Consider the following 27,114-nt stretch of genomic DNA (forward strand, 5'->3'; position numbering starts at 1 on the left):
CACATCCTCCTGATCTTTAGTTGCCTGGTGTATGGCATGGGGGGGGGGGGTGCAGGGGGGTCAGGCAGAAACAGGTTACAATGAAGTTACCATTTTGTTAGCTTGGTAAAGATAATCATTAACCAGCACAGGTCACAAACTGTCAAAGCAGCTATTGGCCTGACTGCCTGCCTCTTTTGAGCAGCTGCACTCATAGAACAAAGAAAAGTACAGCACACATCAGGCCTTTTGGCCCCACCATGTCTGTCATGACCATGACAACTAATGGCATTAGGTTGGATGGCCCTGGAGAGGGGAAGGAAATGCTTAACAGTGTGTTTGAGGCCTTCTGCGGCTAGTGTGCATCGCAGGGTTGGCTGTACATTGTCTCCACCAAGCAACCTTTTCTTTTGAAATGTAAGTTTCCTCAAGAACCTGATTTTTTGTGGTACAGCCTCTTTCAAGAACAGTTTGTTTTTTTGTTAATGTGTTTGGTTTAATTATTAGGTTTCCAGAATATTAATAAGTATTGATTTATGGCATACCTACTGCCCTGTATCTTGACAGCAAGGTTTCTAAGTTGGGTACTGTTATGAGAATGGCAGGATATTGCAGGGCGCACCCACATTACAACTTTCCACTGAGCCTGGCCCACGAATCCCAGCTCATGACCAGCATTAATGGCGACTATCTATCTGGGAAGGATCTCAGAATGAGCAGCCTGAATCCCAGAGGGTCTTAAAGAAAACTGGTACAGAAACACATTCCATTGTGTCTTTGATTCGCATAGCTGGGACATTGGATGGACAAAGGCGTTCAAAAAGCCAAGTTAGTGCGTGAAACATTAAAATGAAAAGGAATTACTCTTGGAATTTCATCATATCATCGCCTAAAATAAATCTCTCCATTATGTCCCGGAAAGGGTGTGGGTCTCAAAGTAGCGGAATCTCTAGAAAAGCCAGGAAGCACAGTTCCGTTCTGATTCCAGCTTAGAACAGTGAAGGGCCTTCTGCTCAAACTCCACAATTATGAATTTTAGGAGGAAATCGTCGGTTGAGGGTATATCCTTCTCCGTGTTAATTTTCGGTATAACAGGTGAGGTAAAGGAAACAAAGTAAATTCGTATTACTATTTTGTCCAATGTGGGTCCAGACCTCATAACTCACTCTGGCGGGGGCTTTCCGGTTTCCTGATAATATTTTAATTGAACGTTGGCACATTTTATTTTGGAGATGATAATGATGGGTTGTGTTGAAAGTTGAGATAAAGACCTAGAAAATCCTGCTCGGTGTCGATTTACCGGAAGCCTCAACTGCGGCCGTGTTGTCTCCTACAAATGGGACAAGCGCTTCGGCGGCAAACTCTTGAGGCCAAATCTCTGTCCCGTGTCGAGTGAAGGACAAGCGATGGGTTGGGGCAGCAGTGTAGGCGATGGTCCTTTACGATGGGGATCCGCCCCAGACAATTTTCCCGACGAAATTCTTCTTCCTATCCAAGGTACTGGTCTAAAATAAAAACCAAAAATGCTGGAGAAACAGCAGACCGAGCAGTAACTATGCTGAGACAAACGGAGTTTGAGTCCAGTTTCAAATTGAATCAGTTAGTTCGGGGGGGTTAATTGATGAGTCCTTATCTTGTGTTTACTCCTGTGATTTGTTTTTTTTGACAGCCACTGTAACTGGATTTGAAGTTTCAATCGATGTAAACTCCACAGCCGTGGAATTTGGAGGTTCCATTGAGACGAACTGCAGCACAACATGTCCAAAACCAACAATAAATATGGAACATAAACCAGGAGTAAATTTCATGAGAACAAACGGCAGTACTTGGTACCATGACTATTTCCCAAGTGTCCAGGAGTGGGATTTAACACTAGCATGTTCTGTGAAATGTCTGGATCATCAGTTAGAGAATGTGAAAAAGCATGTCACAGTGTACAGTAAGTATAAACTGGCATTAAAGAAATACAGCGGCATGGGATGGCATTGCTGATGGTAAGTGGAACCTGTCTGATTTAGTGTAGGTTGATACTGGCTTAATAAGGAATGATTCTTCAGAGTGGAAGAAAACAGACTGGGGGCTCCATCAGAATGAACTGCAGCACAGCATGTCCAGAACCAACAATAACTATAGAATATAAATCAAGGATAAACCCTAACAGAACAAAGGGCAGTACTTGATATGATAACTATTTCCCAAGTTGTCCAGAAGTAGGATTTTACAACTGCATGTTCTGTGATACGTCAAGCAGAAGATTCTTGGAGGAAGAAGACAGTTGATGTCATAGTATACAGTAAGTGAAAACTCTAGATCCAGCATGAAAGGGGTCAGGTTCAAAGGAGATACGAGGGGTAAGATTTTTACACAGCGTCTGGTAGGAGTCCAGAACGTGCTGCCAGGGGTGGTGGTGGAAGCAGATACACTAGGGGCATTTAAGGGACTTTTAGATCAGCACATAAATATACAACAAATGGAGGGATATGGACCAAGGGCAGGCAGAAGGGATTTCAGTCATGTTCGGTACAACATGGTGTACTGAAGAGCCTGTTCCTCTGCTGTACAGTATATGTTCTATTAAAGAAATACAGTGGCTCGGGAAAGTCTTGGTGATGATAAATGGAACCTGCTGGATTTCGTGCAGTTTGATACTGGTTCAATGGGGAAAAATGCTGTCAGAAGAACTCATTTGGTTCACTAGTGCCCTTTCTGAGAGGATAACTGACTTCCTTAATTAGTCTGGCCTACCTGGGACTCCAGACCCACAGCAATGTGGTTAATCCTTAACTGCTGGCCAGGAATTTTAAGAATGAATAGCATGGAGGAGTGAAATAGATTAACACACAAACACAGTTTCATCCTGATGTGTTAATGAGCAGTCATTGATTGTAGGTAAAGCAGATCTAAGAGATTATTGCATGAAGACCATAATCCCACTATTTCATTGTTTATCATTGAACAGGCCTTGGAATCATTTTAGAAATGATGAATGAGTGGTAACATCACTAGACTAGTAATTTAGAAACAAGGCTAATGCTCTTAGACATGGGTTCAAATCCCACCAAGAATGTTGAGAAATTTGAAAGTAATAAAAGTCTCGTATAGCAAATTAGCCTGATGGCAAACATCAAAATTAAAACCTACCTGGTTCACTAATGCTTTTTCTGGGAGGCTATTTGCCATCCTCACCTGGTCTGGTCCACATGGGACTCCAGGCCCATAACAAAGCAATTGTTTCTTATCTGCCCTCTGGGAGATTAAGGATGAGCAAAAACCACGAACCAACAATGCCACATCCCGTGAACACATAAAAGCAAAGCAGTGAAGGTGCCGATCCCTTCCCTTTGGAAACGCAGTGTTTCAGCCAAAATTGTGAAGAGAAGGATTCAGCTCAGCCTTTTTCTATGAGCCCACAGGCAATTTGATTCACCCCACGTGACATCAAGAAATGGTGGAGGACAAAGAACGCAGCAACAATAAACATGCTGAATACTTGCATCAACAATGGCATCCATCTGACCAAATAGAGCATTATGATCTGAGCCCTATTCTAAAAATGCACACCGAGTCTGATTTGTCCACTTGCTCCATCAGTTTCCCTATTATCATGGTCAAAATAATCAAAGGTGCCAGTGATGGTGCTATGAAGTAGCATTTCCTATCCAGTAAATTAAAAGCTGCATCTTGGTGTGGTTCTACCAGGATCATTCAGCCACAGACCTCATTATAATCTTGGATCAAACATGAACAGAAAAGCTGAACTCCAGAGGACAGATGAAAATGACTTCCTTTCGCATCGAGGCAGCATTTGACCAGGTTTTCCAACAAGGTGATCAGTAAGCTTGAATTGACTGGGAGTCAAAGGATAAAACGTCTGCTGAGTGGAGGTGAATAATGAAGCAATCATTACCACATGCTGCAAGGTCTGGACAACATTGAAAAGTAGACTAATAGTGGGTGAGTAACATTCACCCCAAAACCTCCAGGCAATGACAATCTCCAAGAGCAGAAGCTCCAACCATCCCCCCTTGACAACCAATGGTATTACCATTATTGAAATTTCCATGGTCTGTTAAATATGTATGCATTTTATTTTATTGTCTGCAGCTATTGGCAATAGTTGATGATTCACCTTTATCTTGAAAATTAGACATATCTTCTGAAATTGTGGCTGTTGTCTTTGGAGGGATATGTTTGCAACATCTGATGCTAAATAAATGCAAGCTTCTTTAAAGATTAGCTGGTTGAATCCTTCACTAACTACATTTCTGCAGTGTGGTTTCATTGGCAGCTTGCGGCACATCATTACACAGAAACCTAACTGCTGTCAGACCTGCTGAGATTCTCAGGAATTTCTCTTTTGGTGCGTAAATAATATGGCTGTAAGGGCAGGTCAGAGGATCTCATCTGCAGACTCCCATGGTTGTTCCACAAGCAGGAAGGAACCAGAACAAACACTCACCATTTGCCTCTATCAGCTGTTGTTGAAGCTCCAGCGACACTAAAAACGTTCTTGACACCAATTCTTGGGGTCACTTACCAAATAATCCCCAACCTCTGATCTATTCTTCTGCCTCACTGTTTGTATGAATGGTTCAGTCCTGTTTCTGATAAATGATACCCCCCAGAATGCTGAAAGTCTTTAGAGGTCTGGAGTCACAGGTTGGCTGAAGTCACTTCCACCAGGTTTTGAAAAGTTTCCTAAAAAACAAGTGAAAGGAGCTCAGCCAACCCGAGCGACCTCGTGGGCAAGACCAGGTTACGCTTGTTGAAAGCTAAAGTGAGGCGATCGAAGGTGTCCCGGCTCCCCCCTCACTGAAATCAGAAACAGCGGACTGAGTTGGATGATCAGTCAAGATCATAATGATGGACAAACAAGCTAGAAGGACTGAATGGCCTACTCCAGTCCTTTTCTCTGTTTCTGACGAAGCTGAACTGTCTGGATATATACAGGAATCCAGTTGTGAAGAACTTGCTTTTACTTCCTTCTCCATTTGACAGAAAGCAGAGAGACTGTGAACTATTTTTATCTTGATCTCTGAATAGGCTTGATTTTACTAATTTTGTGGAAGGTTTCTGATCTGTTCAGTGCTCTCCTATAAAATTATGAGGGGCATGGATAAGATAAGTAGACAAAGTCTTTTCCCTGGGGTGGGGGAGTCCAGAACAAGAGGGCATAGGCTTAGGGTGAGAGGGGAAAGATATAAAAGAGACCTAAGGGGCAACTTTTTCACACATAGGGTGGTACGTGTAAGGAATAAGCTGCCAGAGGAAGTGGTGGAGGCTGTTACAATTGCAACATTTAAAAGGCATTTTGATGGGTATATGAATAGGAAGGGTTTGGAGGGATATGGGTCAGGTGCTGGCAGGTGGGACTAGACAACATCCTGGGCCGAAGGGCCTGTCTTGTGCTGTACTGTTCTATGTTCTAGACTGGGTTGGGATATCTGGTCGGCATGGACAAAGGGGGATTGAGGGATCTGTTTCCGAGCTGTACATCTCTTTGACTCTTTGACTCAGCCTGCTGTGAATTGAATGCCTCCGACATTTGGGAGATGCCAATATATCAAATGTTGAAACAAGATGTTGGAATTTTTCATCTGGAATTACTGACATTTTATTTTAATAATTTCCGGGAAAAGACGGAGGTCATTTTCATTAACATCGAGCTGAGTTAGTCAGGCCGAGTACAGATTGCAGAGCCCGTCCACATTCTAGTGACATGGGTTTCCAGATCATTTCACCTCATCGGCTTCTGCAGTTCTTCACTGTGACTTCTTATGTGACAAGTGGGTAAAAACATATTTAAAATCAGTGGATAGTGTTTACTGACTGTATTTGTGCTGCAGTTCACGATGCGTACAGTTATGTTTAAATGCGGACATTTCTCTGTAATGAATGATGGATTTCTTGTTATTCGTTAATATTAAGAACAACATTATTAGGCACGTTTCTGGTCTGTGTTGTTAGAAGCAAAAAGAGAGAGAGAGAGAGAGATGGTTATTCAGGATTGTGTGTTGCTCTGTCTCAGCCTGTTTTGTGATAAGTGAGGCTCCGTACGTTCCCTGAGATGTTTGATGGGTTAGCTGGAAGTGGGGTTCTCTCACCCCACACCCAGCACAGGCTCTCGACTCTCTTCACCGTCCCTCGAGCAGAGATGGCAGAACTCTGGGCTCCGTTGAGTTCAGTGAGTTGGAACAGTGTGTTTTCTGCTGTTCCGGTGCTGTTAGACCTGACGGTGCTGAGTTGCTGCCGGGTGTACCATCCCGGGAGCAGCAATTCCAACTGTCTGTTCAAACTGCCCCAACACACACACACACCAACGGAGCAAATCCTAGACATGAACCAGTCATTGTCCACTATGTAAAGAATCCCTCTGTTCCCTTCAGTATTGAATACTGCGGTAGAAATCCTCGGTAATAAAGATGGACACGGTTATGAGTGGCTCAGGTAACGGCAAAGTGACGGGCATTCCCCTCTGAGCTGGACTGAAACTTTCCCCCAGAATGTTCTGTCCTTGGAGTGACCTCGCTCCGTCCGCGGAACAGTCCGGGGACTTTCCAGCAACAGTGACGGCATCCAGTACGGTATGTAGTTAATCTCAGTCAAATACTGCCACAGACAACTCTTCACCAGAAATTACACCCGAGAGTTCAACAAGAGGGGATTTTTCATTTTCATTGACATTTTAGACAAATGAAAATAAATGATTGGGAAGTACACATGAGATCAAGACAGAATGAAATATCAGACTTTCAAACAACAGGAAAACATGGTTTTAAAATCACAAATGGAGACATTTGCCATCCCAGTGGTTGCGTTGATCGGGTAGAGTGAGTGTTCAGTAGTAACTATCAAGTTTGTGTAGAGGGTTGGAGGTTCAGAATGCTCACACCCTGCCCAAGAATATCAGAGCCCATGGAATCCAGGGCAATTTGGTAAATGGCTCCAAAATCGGCCAGTGATAAGAAGAGAGGCTGGTGGTTGAAGAATTTTAGTGACTGGAAACCTGTGTCCAGTGGGGTTCTACAGGAACTGGTACTGGATCCTTTGCTGTTTGTTGTGTAAGGTGATGATCTAAACATGAATGCAGAAGTTATGATCGCCGGTTATAATCAGAATGTTTGTTTGGTGGTGTGGTAAATAATAAACAGGAAAGTCTTAGATTACAGTATAATAAAGAAGACCCAAAACTGGCTAAACAATGGCAAATGAAATGTAATCCTGAAAACGGTGAGGTATTGCATTTTGGGTAGACTAACAAGGCAAGTGAATGGTCAGACCCGACATACAGAGGATCCGAGGGAACTTGGTGCAGATGTTCTTAAGTCCTTGAAAGCAACATGGCAGGTAGATAAGGTGGTTAGGAAGGCACATGGGATACTTGCCTCGATTATTCAAGGCATTGAATACAAGAGCAGTGAGGTTATGATGGAGCTGTTTCCAACACTAGTTAGCCATGCTGTGGAGGTGCCGGTGTTGGACTGGGGTGGACAAGTTAAAAATCACACAACACCAGGTAATAGCCAACAGCGCTGCTCCTTTGTCAGTTCGTGAGACAGGATCATAGGACACAGAATTTTAGTAAACGATCAGTGTCATACAACTGATGCAATTTATTGAACAAATATACACACACTCTTACACGATCACACACACTTATGCAGACACTCTCTCATCCACACACATTCTCTCAGATGTGCACACACCCTCTCACAGATATATACTCCATCACACACACACACACACACACACACAAACACACACTGTATTAAGCATGCACAAATAGACACACACACTCACACGCATGCACATTCATTCACACACTCTTTCCCTCTTTCTCGCACACATACTTTCTCTCCCTCATATGCACGCACACACACATATAAGTCTGTAAAGTGAATTTGCTTTTGCAGAATTATGTTTGCAGATATATTCTATTTTGCTTAAAAAGCACACAGTCTGTAGGCAGTCAGTCCATGTAGGATTTTATAAATTCCTACTATGGAAACAGAATCAGTCTGACTCAAGTTTGGGATACAGACAGACTCTAACCTCATACCTTTAATGTATTGTCTGAGCTGAGATGTCACTTTTCTTTTATAAAAGGTTATGTTATCTCTGGAATGTGACTTGAAGGAAGTTCTGGGATTTACATATTAATAATCAAAATGTGCATCCCCATTCAAAGTGATTAAAGACTGAACAGCAATTAAGGTTTGTTTAACATATCACATCAGTTGTATGACACTTTGATCTTTTAAATTATAAGTCTGTACAATTACAGGTTGGAACACTGTCTGGGAGGCCAAGAAGCAAGTGTAGTTGCACTGAACCGCCTTCTGCTGAAAGGTACACCACCGGTGGGACCACTACAGGAAGAGTCTGCTCTGGTTTTAAACTTTCTGGACACATTTCCAGTCACAGCTGACAATATCAGACTCTGGACAAAGATCCAGTCCTGGCAAAACTGAATCAGCTGGTGATGATGGGGTGGGGGTGGGGGTGGCGGGGGGGGGCGTGTTTGTGCCAAAGGGCCATCACAATCAGAATTGAAATGTTTCTGGACCTAGAGAGATCAGATCACAGTCGAGGACAGCATTTTATTATGGGGAGCAAGAGTGGTTGTCCGTGGCAAGGGTCAGCACCAAGATACTGATTGAACTCCACCAGGGGTGTACAAGGGTTTCCAAAATGAAGACATTGATGAGAAGTTATTGGATTGGAGGATTGGATGCAGACAAAGCTGCATTGGTGGGGCAATTCCCACAAGGACAAAAATGGCCAAAAGCACTCCCCACATTTGTGGAAATGGTTGGGTAAAAACTGGACTCAGTTACACTTTGACTATGCAGCTCCTTTCATGAGCTCAATGTCCTTAGTCTTTTTGGATATCCTCTCAAAATGGCTGGATATGTGTAGAGTTAATTTGTCTTACACATGGATGATGACAGAAGTACTGCAAATATTTTACAATACGTGGACTGTTCAAGATGTTGGTCACAGATAACAGACTATCATTTCAAGCAGGGAACTTGAGTATTTCCTAAAGCCGACTGATATGCATCACATAGGACAGCTCCAAGCCATTCCATCATCCAATAGTCTGGCAGATAAACCATTTCAAATTTTGTAGGCAGGCTAAAGAAAACAGCCTACAGCTTCACTCGATACCAAACTGTCCCAGTTCCTATTTGACTATCGACCCATCCCTCATGCAACTACAGGGATAGCTCCAGCAGAGTTGCTAATGGGTAGAAGACTCCACAACAGGTTAAACTTGATCTTCCTAGCCTTGAGGGGAGGGTGAAATGGCATCAGAAACATCAATGCTGGACACAATGCTCCACTAAATGAGAGAGACAGTTTACTTTAGGGCTCAAAGTTTGATGTAGGAATCATGGGGATGGTCTTGCATGGGTTGAAGGCACAGTCAACGTAAGGTCAGGTCCAGTGATGTTAAGGTTTGGGTAGGTGCAACAGTCCTGAACAAGTACATGGATCATATGAAAGCTGCAAACATTGCAGGAGCAAAATGTGCCCTGCTCTTCACTGCCTTTCTGACTGTTCAAAAACCCATGGGGTCTCCGTCTCCGTTAAGCATTTAAGATACCACAGAATCTGAGGTGGATGTCACCGCCTCAATGACTTTGCCACTTAAAGAGGAGAATAAATTTCTTCTGTGATGCTCTGAGCACAAGAGACGAGCTACTGTACGATACAGTCCACTGTATCAGAGGCAGAGTTGGAGGAACCTGATCCGATGCTAAAATGCCACAGGGGGAGCTACAAAAAAACCTCAGACCCAGAGAGGGAAGGATGTAATAATTGTAACGAGGTCAGCCAGGTGGACATCATAGAAACTGAAACAACTGCAGATGGTGTAAATCAGAAAAAAAAATCTAAATTGCTGGAAAAGCTCAGCAAATCTTGCAGCATCTGTGGAGAGAAATCAGAGTTAATATTTCCTGTCGAATCACCCTTCCTCAGAACAGGGAAAGGGTCACTCAACCCCAAACATTAGGTCTGATTTGTCACCACAGATGCTGCCAGAATTGCTGAGCTTTTCCAGCAAACTCGATTTTTGTTTCTGGGTATCATAGAATGAGTTCCCTCATTGGGGCACTCTATCTGGTCCAATCAGGGAGCCGTAGCTGACAGGTATAACCAGGAGTGTCAGAGATTCTGATCACTCTGAGAGCTGGCCCTAACGGAGATGGATCAGTCTCCATGTGTAAATAAAGGGTGACTTGGTGACAGGATACCGTCCTCTGTTGAAATATTTTAGTAACCTTTTGTTGAATGTGTATACACACTTACATCTCTTATGTATCTGAGTAAATGTGTGTGGGGAGATGGAACATGATCCTCAGGTACACCATTTCAGTGAAACCTGTTAATTGTGATTCTCCTTTAACAGATCGAGAGGTAAACATCACAGTACTCCCTGAAGTGCTGGAGATTAACAGAACATATTGTCTGGAATGCATTGGCCCAAGAGTTTTTCCAAATAACAAACTCATTCTCACATGGCTGAGAGGGAGTGAGATTGTCCAGGGAGATTCCACAGGCGAACCAGGTCTTCCGGATGAAGATAAAAGGTTGAGAAATGTCTTCAATCTCATTGCAAGTCAATCAGATGATGGACAGGAGTACACCTGCTTGGCTGAAGTGGACTTGGGCTCTAACACCACAAAGTCAATCACAAACTCTTCTGTCACTCTGCAAACTTACGGTAAGTTCCAGTTGCACAAGATATTACAGATAAAAAAAACTTATCTTGTATTATGATGCAAATATCCAGTAGATTTAAATATTTGCTTTAAGTCAGCCAGAGCGTGTGCAAACCATAGTTTGACAGTGAAGGCCTACAATCATTTTGCAATCACTTTCTTTTTTACCATGCTGAGTCTTAATAATATAATTCCAAAAGACATTCAAGGCCCATTCTGATTCCTGAGGCTTGATTTTCAAACTGGGAACATTAAGTGTGGGCAGAAGCTGCTACTGGCTCAATCAGGGAATCCAGTATTGACGTGCTCTGTCATTTCCAATACCTGGGTCATTTCCAAGTCCTAATCTCATGCCACACACTGACACAAAGCACATCAATTCCAGATTCCATAACTGAACCAGTAGCAGCTTCTGTCCCCAGTTAATGTCACTAAGCACCTGGTGATGATGGGAACTGACTGCTGAGCACAACCCTCAAAGGCAGTCTGCAGCAATGGGTGAGATACTGCTTAGCAGACTTTTAGTGCAGAGAAGTGGGCAATCAGCCAACACACATGAATTACCCATTATTAAAAATTATTCTTCCTCATTGTGGTAACCCTAACAAAGTACACAGGAATCACTAATTAATCTCCTCATGGAGCTTGTTGAATATAAGTACCCTTGTAACAGGCAATGGTCTACCCAACTGGAACTCAACACCTTATGGTGCAGTGGTAGTGTCCTTACCCCTGGACCTGGTAGCCTAGGTTCCAGACCCACCTGTGTAATAACATCCCTGAAATGGTTGACTAGAAAAATAGGTTAGTCCCTACCCACATCTCTCTTTTGATGGTTTGCATTTACCCTAACAGGCGTTGCGTGTAAATATTGAATTGGATGTGTATACTGGTGATGGCTGGTAATTGTTTTAAAAAGGCATGGTTATTCTAATGGTGGGAAGGCCGCTCAGTTGTGGGTAATAGCACTTCGGACTAAAAGAAAGTATTGCCAGAGGGTCTTGTGGTACAGTGGTGAGTGTCTCTATCTCTGAGCCAGGAGGTCTTGGTTCACATCCCACCTGTTCCAGAAGATGTGCAATAACATCGATCATCAGGTTGATTAGAAAATAAGCTTAAAAAAGAAAGTATTACCATTGTACATAATGGGATTTTAATCATAAACAATGAATTGGCTACACAAGTGAATGCTGGTGGTTGTTAGTAAAACACAAAAAAGTCAAAGTGATTTGGGTGGTGGTAACATCGCTCAGTCGTGCATGATAACACTTCTGGGTGTTAAAAAAAAGGAGAATAAATAAATAAATAAAAACAAGACCCATCGGGGGGATACGGGTTCTTTATTTTCCCCTTCAATTTCATTTTGACTTTGTTTCTTCCTGCTCTCCCTAAATCCCCTCCCACTCATTTTTGATGGTTCATATTGGCCATAATGGACTTTCCTTGTGAATCTCTAATAGATGTTTTTATTGGTGGTGGTTAATAGTTAAAAACAGTCACAGTGATTTGGTGGTGCGATATCCTTCTGGTTGTGCATAAGAGCATTTCTGGATAGAGAAAAAGGAAAAAGGAGATAAAGGCAGAACCAGGGGATCCAGTTCAAGTCCCACCTCCACCAGAAGTGAGTCATAATATCTCTGATCAGGCTGATGAAAATAAAAGCAGATGCAGGATGATCACTTGTAGTGCAGTGGGAATAGAACATAGAACGGTATAGCACAGAACAGACCCTTTGACCCTTGATGTTGTGCTGACCTTTTATCCTACTCTAAGATCAAACTAACCCACATAACCCTTCATTTTACAATCATCCATGGGCCTATCCAATGTCCCTAATGTATCTGACTCTACTATCACTGCCGGCAGTGCATTCCATGCACCCACCACTCTCTGTTTAAAGAACCAACTTCTGACATTTCCCATAAATCTTTCTCCAATCACCTTAAAATAATGCCTCCAAAATAATGGCTCCACATGAAAGCCATTTCCACCCTGGGAATAAGTCTTTGGCTATCCACTCTATTGATGCCTCTCATCATCTTGTACACCTCTATCAAGTCACCTCTCATATTTCATCGCTCAAATGAGAAAAGTCTGAGATCCCTCAGCCTTTCTTCATCAGACCTGCTCTCCAGTCCAGGCAACATCCTGGTAAATCTCCTCTGCTCACTCTATAAAACTTCCACATCCTTCCTATAATGAGCTGACCAAAACTGTGCACAATATTCCAAGTGTGGTCTAATCAGGGCTCTACAGTGCTGCAGCACAATTTTACAGCTCTTAAACTCAATGCCCCTGCTAATGAAAGCCAACACACCACACGCTTACTTAACAACCCTATCAACTTGGTGGAAATCTGTGGACATGGACCCCAAGATCCCTCTGTTCCTTCTCACCACCAAGAATCCTGCCTTCAGCCCTGTCTGCTGCTTTCAAATGCAACCTTCTGAAATGAATCACTTCACAGTTTTCTAAGTTGAACTCCATCTGCTTCTTCTCAGTCCAGCTCTGCATCCTGTCAATGTCCTATGGCAACCTACAACAGCCCTCCACACTATCCACACCTCCACCAATGGTGGGTGTCATCGGCAAACGTACTAATCCACCCTTCCACTTCTTCATCCAAGTTATTTTAAAAAATAACAAACAGCATAGGTCCCACCACCAATCCCAGCAGAGCACCACTGGTCACCGAGCTCCAGGGTGAATATGTTCCATCAGCTACCACCCTCTGTCTTTTATGGGCCAGCCAATTCTGTATCCAGACAGACAGGTTTCCCTATGTTCATCTTTCCTTCCTTCCTTCCTTTCTGAATGAGCCTATCATGGGGAAACCTTATCAAATGCTCTGTTAAAATCCATATACACCACATCCACTGCTCTACATTCATCAATGTGTTTTGTCACATCCTCAAGGAATTCAGTAAGGCTGCCCTTCACAAAACCATGCTGATATCTCTCATCAAAATATGCTTTTCAAAATAATCATAAATCCTCTCAGACACCTCTCCAATAATTTTCCCACAACGGACATTAGACTGACTGGTCTGTAATTCCCAGAATTATCCCTATTCCCTTTCTTGAACGAGGGAATAACAATTACCACGCTCCAATCATCTAGTACTGCTCCTATGGACAGTGAGGACGCAAAGATGATCACCAAAGGAGCAGCAATCTCTTCCCTCGCTTCCTGTAGTAACCTAAGGGAGATCCTGTCTGGCCCAGAGAATCTATCTATCCTTGTTATTCTAAATCTTCAGCACACCCTCCTTAACAGTGACCTGATTTAACATATCAGCCTGTTTCACGTTGACCTCACAAACAACAGGGTCTCTCTCAGTAGTGAATACTGAGGAAATGTATTCATTAAAGACCTCCCCTACCCCCTCTGACTCCACACACAAGTTCCCTCCACTATCCCTGATCGGCCCCACCCTCACCCTGGCCATCCCCTTATTCCTCACAGAAGTGTGGGATGCCTTGGTGTTATCCTTAATCCTACCCACTGAAGCATTAGAACATAGAACATAGAAAAATACAGCGCTGTACAGGCCCTTCGGCACTCGATGTTGCGCCGACCGAAGCCTACCTAATCTACACTAGCCCAATAACCTCCATATGCTTATCCAATGCCCGCTTGAATGACCTTAAAGAGGGAGAGTCCACCACTGCTACTGGCAGGGCATTCCATGAACTCACAACCTACTGAGTAAAGAATCTACCCCTAACATCTGTCCTATACCAACCTCCCCTTAATTTAAAGCTGTGTCCCCTAGTAACAGCTGACTCCATACGCGGAAAAAGGTTCTCACTGTCAACCCTATCTAAACCCCTAATCATCTTGTACACCTCTATCAAATCTCCCCTAAACCTTCTTTTCTTCAATGAGAACAGCCCCAAGTGCCTCAGCCTTTCCTCATATGATCTTCCTACTATGCCAGGCAACATCCTGGTAAACCTCCTCTGCACCCGTTCCAGAGCCTCCACATCCTTCCTATAGTAAGGCAACCAAAACTGCACACAATACTCCAGATAAGGCCGCACCAGAGTCTTATACAACTGCAACATGACCTCAGGACTCCGGAACTCAATTCCTCTACCAATAAAGCCCAGTACACCATATGCCTTCTTCACAGCACTATTTACCTGGGTGGCAACTTTCAGAGATCTGTGTACATGGACACCAAGATCCCTCTGCTCTTCCACACTACCAAGTAGCCTACCATTAGCCCAGTAATCCATCTTCTTGTTACTCCTACCAAAGTGAAGGACTTCACACTTAGCTACATTGAACTCCATTTGCCACCTTTCTGCCCAGCTCTGCAACTTATCTATATCCAGCTGTAACCTGCCATATCCTTCTTCGCTGTCCACCACTCCACCGACTTTTGTATCATCCGCAAACTTGCTCACCCAGGCTTCAAGCCCCTCCTCCAGGTCATTTATAAAAATGACAAACAGCAATGGTCCTAAAACAGATCCTTGTGGAACACCGCTAGTAACTGCGCTCCAAGATGAACCTTTACCATCAATTACTACCCCCTGTCTCCTTCCAGCCAGCCAATTCCTAATCCAAACCTCTAATGCACCCTCAATGCCATACCTCCGTAATTTTTGCAGTAGCCTACCATGGGGTACCTTATCAAACCCCTTGCTAAAATCCATATACACCACATGTACTGCTTTACCCTCGTCCACTTCCTTGGTCACCTTCTCAAAGAATTCAATAAGGTTTGTGAGGCACGACCTGCCCTTTACAAAACCATGCTGACTATCCTTGATCACATTATTCCTATCCAGATGTTCATAAATCCTATCCCTTACAATTCTCTCTAAGACTTTGCCCACAACAGAAGTGAGACTCACCGGCCTATAGTTACTAGGGCTGTCCTACTCCCCTTCTTGAACAAGGGAACCACATTCGCTATCCTCCAGTCTTCTGGCACTATTCCTGTAGACAACGACGACATAAAAATCAAGGCCAATGGTTCCGCTATCTCCTCCCTAGCTTCCCAGAGGATCCTCGGATAAATGCCATCAGGCCCAGGGGACTTATCTATTTTCACCCTTTCCAGTATTCCCCGGACCTCTTCCCTACATACCTCAAAGCCATCCACTCTAATCACTTGCGACTCAATATTCACAACAGCAACAATTTTCTGTTCCTGAGTGAATACTGACGAAAAGTATTGATTTAGTGTCTCTCCAATCTCCTCCGCCTCCACGCACAACTTCCCACTACTATCCTTGACTGGACCGATACCTACACTAGTCATCCTTTTATTCCTGATATACCTATAGAAAGCCTTAGGGTTTTCCCTAATCCTACCAACCAAGGACTTTTCATGTCCCCTCCTTGCTGCTCTTAGCTCTCTCTTTAGATCCTTCCTGGCTACCTTATAACTCTCAATTGCCCCAACTGAACCTTCAAGCCTCATCTTTACATAGGCCACCCTCTTCCCTTGTACAAGGGATTCCAATTCCCTATTAAACCACGGCTCCCTCACAAGGCCCTTTCCTCCCTGCCTGACTGGTACATACTTATCAAGGACACCCAATAGCTGCTCCTTGAACAAGCTCCACATATCATTTGTGTCCTTCCCTTGAAGCCTATTTTTCCAATCCACACATCCTAAGTCATGCCTCACCGCATCATAATTTCCCTGCCCCCAGCTATAACTCTTGCCCTGCAGTGCACACTTATCCCTCTCCATCACTAGAGTAAAAGTCACCGAGTTGTGGTCACTGTCCCCGAAGTGCTCACCTACCTCCAAGTCTAACACCTGGCCTGGTTCATTACCTAAAACCAAATCCAGTATAGCCTCACCTCTTGTTGGCCTGTCTACATATTGTGTCAGGAAACCCTCCTGCACACATTGGACAAACACCGACTCATCTAACGAACTCGAGCTATAGCTTTCCCAGTCAATATCTGGAAAGTTAAAGTCCCCCATAACAACCACCCTATTACTTTCACTCTTCTCCTGAATCATCCTCGCAATACTTTCCTCTACTTCTCTCAGACTATTAGGAGGCCTGTAGAAAACTCCTAACAGGGTGACCTCACTTTTCCTATTTCTAACATCAGCCCAAACTACCTCAGATGGCAAGTCTTCCTCCATCGTCCTTTCCACCGCTGTAATACTATCCTTGACAAGCAATGCCACACCTCCCCCTCTTTTTACCCCCACCTCTGACCCTACTAAAACATTTAAACCCTGGAACCTGCAATAGCCATTCCTGTCCCTGTTCTACCTACGTCTCTGTAATGGCCACAACATCGAAGTCCCAGGTACCAACCCACGCTGCAAGTTCACCTACCTTATTTCTTATACTTCTGGCATTGAAGTATACACACTTCAAGCCACCTTTCTGTTTACTGGCACCCTCCTTCGAGATCGATGCCTTGTTCCTAACCTCCCTACACTCAAGGTCCTGTACCATAAAGCTACAGTCCAGGTTCCCATGCCCCTGCAGAGTCATGCCCCCTTTTAGATCTCCCAAGTTCATTCTCCAGTTCTTTCCTGGCTACCTTGTAAACCTCTAAAGCCCTGTCTGATCCTTGCTCCTTCAACCTTAAGTAAGCTTCCTTCTTCCTCTTGACTAGGTGCTCCAAATCCCATGTCATCCAAGGTTCTTTCACCCTACCATCCCTTCCTTGCCTTATTAGAACAAACTAATCCAGCACTGTTTGCAAGTGCTCCCTAAATAACCTCCACATTTTTGTCATGTACTTCCCTGAGAATATCTGTTCCCTATTTAGTGACGCAAGTTCCCACCAGTAGCATTGTAATTCCCCCTCCCCAATTAAATACATTCCCAACCGCCTGCTCCTACTCCTCTCCGTGAGTACAGTAAAGGTCAGGGAGTTTGATGACTGTCACCGAAATACTCTCCCACTCAGTGATCTGACACCTGACCTGCTTTATTGCCAAGCACCAAATCCAATGTGGCATCTCCTCTAATCAGCCTATCTACATATTGAGTCAGGAATCCTTCCTGGAATACCTGACAAAGTCTGCTCCATCTAGATATTTGAACCAAGGAATATTCCCCAATCAATATTAGGGAAGTTGAAGTCACCCATGACAACAACTTTGTTATTTCTGCACCTTTCTAAATTCTGCCTCCCAATCTGCTCCTCTGTGTTTTGGTTGATGTTGGGGGGTCTCTAGACACCTCCCAATAAAGTGATTGGTCCTTTCCTGTTTCTGACATCTACTCATACTGACTCTGTAGACAAACCCTCCTCGACGCCCTCCCTTTCTGCAGCTGTGATATTATCCCTGCTGAGCTATCCCACTATTCCTTTTGAAACATCTAAACCCTGGAACATCCAACAACCATTCCTGCCCCTGTGATATCCAAGTCTCCATAATGGCCACAACATTGAAGCTCCAAGTACAAATCCATTATCCTTAACCCTGACACTTCTTGCGTTAAAATTGACGTGTCAACCCATCACACTGACTAAAATTTTGCCCTATCAACCATCTATCCTTTCTCACAGACTCTCTGCATGCTGTATATGCCTGTTCACCAGCTACCTCATCCTCTGATCCCTAACTCCAGTTGTCATCTGCCAATCTAGTTAAGCCCTCCCCAACAGCTCTAGCAAACCTCCTGCCCAGGATACTGATGCCCCTTCAGTTTAGGTGCAACCAATCCTCCTTGTACAGATCCCACCTTCCCCAGAAGGTATCACAATGTTCCAAATATCTGAAACTCTCCCTCCTACACCAGCCATGCAGGCACATGTTCATCTGCACTCGCTCTCTGTTCCTAGCCTCACTAGCCTGTGGCACTGGTAACAAATCTGAGATTACTACTCTGCTCATCCTGCCTTTTAGCTTCCAATCGAACTCCCTGTGTTCACTTTTCAGGTCCTCATCCCTTTTCCGAGCTATGTCACTGGTATGGATGTGTACCATGACCTCTAGCTGCTCAACCTCCCCTTAAAGAAGGATATTCTAGACAGATGCAAGTAAAGATCAGAGTGAAGATAAATCAGGAGTGCATCAGCCTGTACTGCTCAGAGTGACTGACATACACAAAACAGACTTAATATTTGAAAAGTAGCAAGAATTTGTTTTGTGGTTTTGAATTGAGGTGCTGGCCTAAACATATTATGCCTGGACCGTTAATCCAGAGATCTAGATAATATTTCCATGACCTGGGTTTGAATCCTGCCATAGTGGAATCTGAATTCAACAAAAAAAGAATCTGGAATTAACAGCCTAATGATGGCCATGAATCCATTGCTGATTGGTGTAAAAACTCATCTGGTTCACTAATGTCCTTCAGGGAAGGAAACTGCCATCCTTACCTTGTCTGGCCCAGGTGTGACTCCAAACCGAGAGCAACGTGGTTGATTTTGAACTGCCCTCTGGGCAATTAGGGATGGGTAATAAATGCTGTCCAGCTTGTAATGCCCTTATCCTATGAATGAATTGTCAAAAATACTGAGACAAATTTACCAATCACACACCGTGATTGGCATGACCAGTTCACTCTCAAAGTGCACTATGGCCTCCTGCAGATGACTCCAGTTTTTTGACTATGAGTGAATGTGATAAATTCCTGGGATGGTGTATTGTCCAATACCTACACTGGTCAGTTTCCTACTCTGTCCATTAAAAACTGAAACACACTGCAGCAAATTAAAATGAAGTGAATTTCTTGTCTGTATTACAGCTTTCATGGATCAGCCGAGAATCCTGGACAAAAGACCCAAAGAAGTGAAGCGAGAGGTCACATTAACATGTGAGGTCTCAAATGTCTATCCTGCTGAGAAGATGAGAGTAAGATGGTTTCAGGATGGTGTGGAACTGAACTCAGATACCACAAGGCCAAATTCCAACACTGTCCGAATAACAGCAGCATGGACACCACAGGAATCTGGTCTGATGGAAGTCGTCTGTATGGCCGATTTTGAGAAATATCCATCAATTCCCCGAAAGAATAATAGTGCTTTCATTGAGGTGTATGGTAAGAATTCTGGTTGTGGAGGAGTTTAAAATCAGACAATATTCTGATAGTTCATCACTGTCAACAATACAACATGTCAGCATTTCCACCACTTTCAGCAATAAAATCCTTTTTATTGAGTGACAAATTGGGAAGCTTGTGGAAATGTTTGTATACTCAGACACTTGGTTGAGTAAAGCATAAACATTGGCTAATTAGTTGGAATGGTCTGTTTCTGTGCCACATCTTCTATATGACCCTCTGTCAATGAAAAGCATTCTGACAAAGTCTTAATGACTCGAGGTTCTCCAAGATCCTGAGACAATGTGATTGACATTGTAGGCGCTGCTCATAGGTGAGTGTTACTCACACTTAGTATTCCAGGATCACAACAGAATGTTTAAATGTTTAAACAACCAATGTACCCTAAAAGCTGAAGGGGTGCAAAAACATACACAAATCTGGAATATACCGTGTGGGAAGAAACAGACGGTAATAAATAAATCTGCATTTAAATATATGCAGATTTCAGGATTCTAGAAACGGAAATGAGCAGAATACATTTTTGGTGAGTTTGGGTCAGGAATGAATGTTGACTAAGATACTGCAAACACTGAAGGAACATGGAAGGATGGTGTAGGGGTTTGTACATCTCCCTGATACAGCAATGAAGCAGGGGATGAGCAATAAGCACTGAGTGCAGCCTGCCTTTGTTTCATTGTTATTAACCCCACACTGAGGGACTGCAAGGTACAACAATGTTTCTAACAGTATCTTTCTATTATTTTTAGCTTTCTCTTCCCCTGAAATCCAAGTACCGACCACCCAGGAAGGAAATCTTGTTAATATTACGTGCCGTGCGTTGAATGCCTCAGGGGATCTTGAACTCAGACTGAAGAAAGGAAATGACACATTAGTGACTGGATCAAGCAGTACTGGGCTCACTATCTCTCATACAGTAGAGGCTGAAGCTAAGCTGGATGGACAGCAGTATATCTGTGAAGCTGAACTGAAACTTCAAGATCACTCAATGACGAGCCCTGTTATTAAACAACACATTGGAACTCTCCATGTCCTGTGTAAGTAGCATTACCTTCCCCACAAAACATCAGTGGGATTTTTTTTTCCAAATGGAAACAATGAAATCCTCATCCCAACTTTCCTCTTAGTCTGAACCAATCTGAACTGGTCTCCTCACACAGGGACTGCCCTGCAGCAGCTCCTTTCTCACTGAGACCAAAGGGATACAGATCCTGGGGTCAGGACATGTGAGGACACTGTCCATTATTACCCCGGTGCATTGTGCCACAGAGTGCAATCATGGGAGTGTGTGTTTTCCCTTCAAATAATTTTCCAACTCTCCTGTGAAAGACACTAGTGCATCTGCTTCCACTACTCATTCCAGAAAACAATCAACTGCTTTCTTTAAAAAAGCAGTCACATCTCATTTGTTCCTTTTCTGATCACCTTAAATCTGTGTCTCATGATTATCAAACCTTTTGCACTAAAAACTCCTCTTTATTTGACTACAATTGGTTCATTATCTTGAACATGACTATCAGAACATTCTCTTGACCCTCACTGCCTGATTGGCAGAATACGAACTTATCCATTCTTTCCACATAAGGGAAGCCGCTCATCCCTTGTCCCATTTTAATGACTCTCTTCTGCATCAACCACCAAGCTATCACTTCCTTCCTAAACTGTAACCATGGAGGTAGGTGCTCTTGACTCCATCTCACAACATGTGACCCATCATCGTTGCTGGTTCCTAGCAGATGATGACGATTCTCTTCACCTCCCAGGGAGGTGGTGACCTGGGGAAGGGATGGGTGGGGTATTGGTGTGGCAGCGCACTGCTTTTGATGTTGTGGCCTGGCTTCCATTTTCTCCCAATACAAGGCTGGAGATGCTCAATACCTTTCTGGATGCTCTTCCTCCACTTTTGATGGTCTTTGACCATTGACTTCCATTTTGTCCTGGAGCAGGTGAAGGATGGTGACAAATTGGTACAACCAAAGCAGAAAAGGACCCTGCAAATGCTTCCCAGTTGACAGTGTCAAAGGCCTTTGTAAGGTCGAAGGCGGCCATGTCCAGGGGAGGTTCTTGTCTCTGTATTTCTCCTGCAGCTGTTGCACGGTGTAAACCATGTCCATTGTGCACCTCCATGGCTGAAAACCACACTGTGACTCCGGGAGGAGTTCCTCAGCCATAGGGAGGAAATCCTTGTGGAGGACCTTGGCATTAACAGCAGGGAGATTCCTCTGTAGTTACCACATTTGGACTTGTTTCCTTTTTTGGAAACGCTCAGAACTGTGGCATCTCGGAGCAGTTCTGAGATGTTCTCCTTGTTCCAAATAAGGCAGACAAGGCTGTGTAACTGCAAGTAGGTCTTTGCCTCCACACTTCAATACCTCAGTGGGTGTACCGTCTCCTCTAGCTGTCTGGTTGTTCTTAAGATTGAGGACAGTCTTCTCTATTTATGCAAGCTGGGGTATTGCTGAGCCAATGGTGTGTAGAATGCTATAGGATGCATTCAAGAATGCTCAGATTAGTGACAGAGCCCTGCTTTAGGTTTATGAAGTGCTTCTCCCAACACTTCTTGACAGTTTCTTTATCTTTGATCAGAGTCACTCTGTCCTTGGCCAGCAGTGGAGTGGGGCCTTGGCTGTTTGGTTGTATGTCGTCTTGATACCACAGAAGAAACTCATCACACCATGGCTGTCGGCCATTTGTTGGATCTCCAGTGTTCCTCCACCCACCACCCATTTTTTATGTTGTGGGTTTGGATTTGTTCCTCAGCCTTCAGCGCCAGCAAACCTGCCTTTCCATTTTTGAGGATACAGTTTTTGTTTTACACTCAAAAATGCCATGTGCTTCCAGCTTGATAGCTCCTTAATCTCCACATCATTCTCATCAAACCAGTCCTGGTGTTTCCTGGTGGATTGGCTGGCTGGCATTTTGCAGGCAGTGATAATGGCAGTCTTAAGGGTGGACCAGAGACTGTTGGGATACCCTGACATGGTATCGCTGAGACTTGCTAGGTTTGTGGAGACGAGCTGATTGTCTGAGGCTATTTTCTCCTGGTCTTTAAGTGCCTCAATGTTGAACTGTTTTTGGCATTGCTTTTGTTGTCTCCTCTGCTGTGGGTCTGAAGGTATGTTGATCCTGGCTCAGATCAGGTGACAGTCTGTCCAGCAGTCGCTGGCTGTGGTCATGGCATGTGTAATTCTAACAGCTTTTCGATCTCTCATCTGACAATGACATAGTCAAGGAGGCGTCTGTGTTTCCAGCAGGGGTGTTGCCACATTGTCCTGCATTTGTCCCTTTGGTGGAACAGTGTGTTGATGATGAGGAGGTTGTGTTCACAGCATTTGATCAGAAGGGTGCCATTGGAGTTTTGCATCCCTGTTCCCCCTTTCCTGATCACATTGTCCCAGAGCTCTGCACTTTTGCTGACTCTGGCACTGAGGTTGCCAAGGATGATAAATTTGACCGCTGCAGGGACCCGTGAGAGAGATTGGTCAAGGTTGGAGTAGAATTTCTCCTTGTTCTCATCTGCTGCATTGAGATTTGGTGTATATGCACTGCCTATCCTGACATACTAATTCCCATCAAGGGGGAGTCAAAGTGTCATGAGACATTAATTTATTCCGAAGGAGGAGCCTTTCAGTTCATGCACCAGTTCATTTTTGATGGTGAAGCCGACTCCAGGATGGCAACTTTTCTTCAGCCTTGCCTTTCCAGAAGAAGGTGTAGTCACTACCTTTGTCCCTGAGCTGTCCTTCCCCTGCCTACCAGGTTTCACTCAGGGTGGTGATGTCAGGATCATAGCACCTGTGTTCCTGAGCAATGATGGTGACATGGTGTTCCGGTCGATCACTGTCCATAAGGGTCCTGAACTTCATGATTAGATTAGATTAGATTCCCTATTGTTGGGAATCAGGCTCTTCAGACCAACAATCCACACCGACCCTCTGAACAGTAACCCACACAGACCCATTCCCCAACTCCCTACTGATGCACCTATCACTATGGGCAATTTAGCATGGCCAATTCACCTGACCTGCACATCTTTGGACTGTTGGAGGAAACCGGAGCACCCAGAGGAAACCTATGCAGAGATGGGGAGAATGTGCAAACTCCACACAGGCAATTACCTGAGGCGGGAATTGAACCCGGGTCCCTGGTGCTGAGGCAGCAATGATAACCATGGAGCCACAGTACATTCCTGACGGTGTGGAATGTGCCTGTGGAAGAACTCTTTTCATGTGGGGAAACTGTTGCACTCTGGTTACTACATTGGCTTAGCAGCACAAGCTGTTGGCTCTGAGGCGAGGGGGGTCCAAGACCACTGTACTTTTATTGAAATGTATGCAATTTCAAAGAAGTTCTGGGTTTTACATATCAAAAAACAGAAACCAGCATATCCCATTCTAAAAGATGAAATATTTAACCTAAAACTGTTTAATGTATCACATCTCTGTAACACTGGACTCCCTTGGCTATAAATTCTGTGATCATGATCTTATGCTCCACAACCACCTGATAAAGGAACAGCGCTCTGAAAGCTAGTGCTTCCAAATAAACCTGTTGGACTATAACCTGGTGTTGTGTGATTTTTAACCTTGTCCACCCCAGTCCAACACTGGCATCTCCAAGTCATGTATCCCATTTAGTACAGTGATAGAGCCCACAGCACGATGAAGGGTATTCCCAATGTGAAAACAGCATTTTGTCTCCACAAGGACGGCGTGGTGATCACTCCTACTCTCTTGGATAGACTGATCTGCAGCTGGCAAATTGGTGGGGATGAGGTCAAGTTTGCTTGACCTCACTGGTTTTCTCTTGACCTGCCACAGACCCAGTCTAGCAGCAATGTCCTTCAGGACTTGAACAGCTCAGTCAGTGGTGATGCTGCCGAGTCATTCTAGGCAATGGACATTGAAGTGTCCCACCCAGAGTTTATTCTGCACCCACAGTATATTCTGCACCCGGCTACCCTCAGTGCTTCCTCTAAATGATGTTCAAGATGGAGGAGTACAAATTCAGAACAGGAGGGGATTATGGTCATCAGCAGGAGGTTTCCTTGTCCATGTTTGACCAAATGTCGTGTCACTTTCTGGGGTCCAGATTCAACTTGTTGCTAACTGTATACCAATATGCTGCTGCCTCTGTCACCCATCTGCCTACTTCAGCCTTGTAAATGACCTTGACATTGTCCTCCTCACAGTCTACAATGTTTGAATTGAATTGAATTTATTGTCACATGTACCAAGGCACAGTGAAAAGCTTTGTCTTGCGAGCAATACAGGCAGATCACATAGTCAAGTAGCACAGATAAGTAAATAATAGGTAAATAGCAGCAAAAAGAAAAACACAGGTACTGGTGAATGTTAAGAGTTTGGGAGTCCCCAGTATTCTAACACCAATAGGGGAGAACCTGTTTCAAAACTGGCTGGTGCATGTGTTCAGGCTTCTGTACCTTCTCTCCAATGGTAGAGGTTGTAGATAAACATTGCCAGGGTGGGAGGGATCTTTGAGAATGCTGCCAGCGTTTCCTTGACCTTGGGCCTGGTAGATGGAATCTAAAGTTGGGAGGTTGGCCTTAGTAATTGTCCGGGCTGAGTTCACCACTCTCTATAACTGTCTCTGATCTTGAATGGTACAGTTGTCATACCAGGTAGTGATACATCCAGACAGAATGCTCTCTGCACCTATAAACGTTGGCAAGGGTATTCACCGTCATGCTAACTTTCTTCAGCTGCCTGAGGAAGAAGAGATGTTGTTGGGCCTTTGTAACCAGTGTGTCCACATGAAGAGTCCAAGAAAACTTGTTGTGGATGACCACTCCCAGGAGCTTGACACTCTACTCATTCCACCTCTGTGCTGTTAATGTGTGTTGGGAGGTGTGGGGGGCATGAGTAACATCCCACCGAAAGTAAATAATGAGTTCCTTGATTTTACTGGCATTGAGAGCTAGGTTATTCTCAGTGCACCATTTTTCCAGGTCTTCTACCTCCCTGTTTCATGGCCATCTGAGGTTCGACCGACTATGGTGGTGTCATTAGCGAACTTGTAAATGGCATTAGTCTGGTATTTGGCAATGCAGCCACGGGTATACAATGAGTACAGTCGGGGGCTGAGTACTCACCCCTCCAGTGTTGAGTGTTAATGAGGATGAAATATTGTCTCCAATCTTCAGTGATTGTGGCCTGTGGGTGAGGAAACTGAGGATCCAGTTGCAGAGAGTGGGGCTTAGTCTGAGATCACTAAGTTTAATAATCAGTCTCGAGGGGATAATAGTGTTAAAGGCTGAACTGTTGTCAAAGAGTAGGATTCTTACGTAGCTGTTCTTGATGTTAAGATGTTCTAGGAAGGAGTGAAGGGCAAGTGATATGGCATCTGACATGGATGCTTCCATATTTTGTGACATGAACACAATTTTGAATTGTCCCTTATACAACAAGATCTCGAACATTTACAACCATAAAATTAGAGGTGGGGAACTCAATCACAAACCTTCCAACTGGTACAGTTGAAACTCTACCACAAGTATTCATTAACTGTTATGCTCTGTTTCATGTCACTCAGCCAAGTTTGTATCCTCATTGGTAAAGTCCCTTTTATTCCATGACCTATCACTTTCTTCAAACATCTGTTGTATGGTACAGTATCAATCACCTTTTGGAACCCTATACACCACATCAACAGCCTCGTCCTCATCAACCATTTCTATTAGAGTCTTTAAACTACTCCATGTTACTTAGACACACATTCCCTTCATTTTGTTGTTGATATTATTGTGTCAACATTGTCTAACCAGACCAAAGACTGCTCTCCCCTTAGAGAGAGAGATGACTCATGGTGACATAACTTGAGGGTCACCATGTTCCTGATGAGGGGAGATTCTGAAAAGGAGAGTCTTTCATAGTAACCAAAGCTGGTGATGGGAATTGAATCCAGACTGTTGGTATCACACTGCTTCACAAACCAACCATCCAGAGCTAAAGTGACCCTCTTTAAAAAAATCCATGCAGATTCTTCCACATCTACAAAGTATTTCCATGTGATGATTAATTATTTTATCAGCAATTGCTTCTCGGAGTGTCCCCATTGCCAAAGTTTAACTGATTAGTTTGTAATTGCTGGTTCAATCTTTTTTGAAAAAGGTTTGCAATTCTAAACTCTTCTAGCACTGTCCTCAAATTCAGGCAAGATTGAAAGATTATTGCAATTTTAATTCTCACTTCCTTCAAGGTCTTTGGAAGCATTTCATCTGGTCCTGGGACTTTTCAACTTTAAATATTGACAGCTTATCCAAAAGCTCCTCTTTATCAAATCTAAAAGTGACCAAGTTTCCTCCTCTGTCACCATGGCCTGGGCAGCATCTACCTCTTTGGTAAAGACAGAAATAGAAAAATAGTTTACCACCTCA

General features: G+C 43.9%; 1 protein-coding gene across 1 annotated transcript in view; it reads left to right on the top strand.

The window, feature by feature from the left end:
• Window positions 1-907: 907 nt before the first annotated feature.
• The window catches only part of LOC132835920 (intercellular adhesion molecule 5-like), a 37,144-nt gene continuing 10,937 nt past the window's right edge, over window positions 908-27,114 (top strand). Inside the window, exons 1-5 of the mRNA XM_060855030.1 lie at window positions 908-1,074; window positions 1,649-1,918; window positions 10,397-10,711; window positions 19,404-19,697; window positions 20,468-20,755. Coding sequence (XP_060711013.1) covers window positions 1,008-1,074; window positions 1,649-1,918; window positions 10,397-10,711; window positions 19,404-19,697; window positions 20,468-20,755 — 1,234 coding nt within the window. The 5' untranslated portion in view covers window positions 908-1,007. The remainder of the gene's footprint in view (window positions 1,075-1,648; window positions 1,919-10,396; window positions 10,712-19,403; window positions 19,698-20,467; window positions 20,756-27,114) is intronic.

The sequence above is a fragment of the Hemiscyllium ocellatum genome, chromosome 45, assembly GCF_020745735.1.
Source record: "Hemiscyllium ocellatum isolate sHemOce1 chromosome 45, sHemOce1.pat.X.cur, whole genome shotgun sequence".
Taxonomy (NCBI): domain Eukaryota; kingdom Metazoa; phylum Chordata; class Chondrichthyes; order Orectolobiformes; family Hemiscylliidae; genus Hemiscyllium; species Hemiscyllium ocellatum.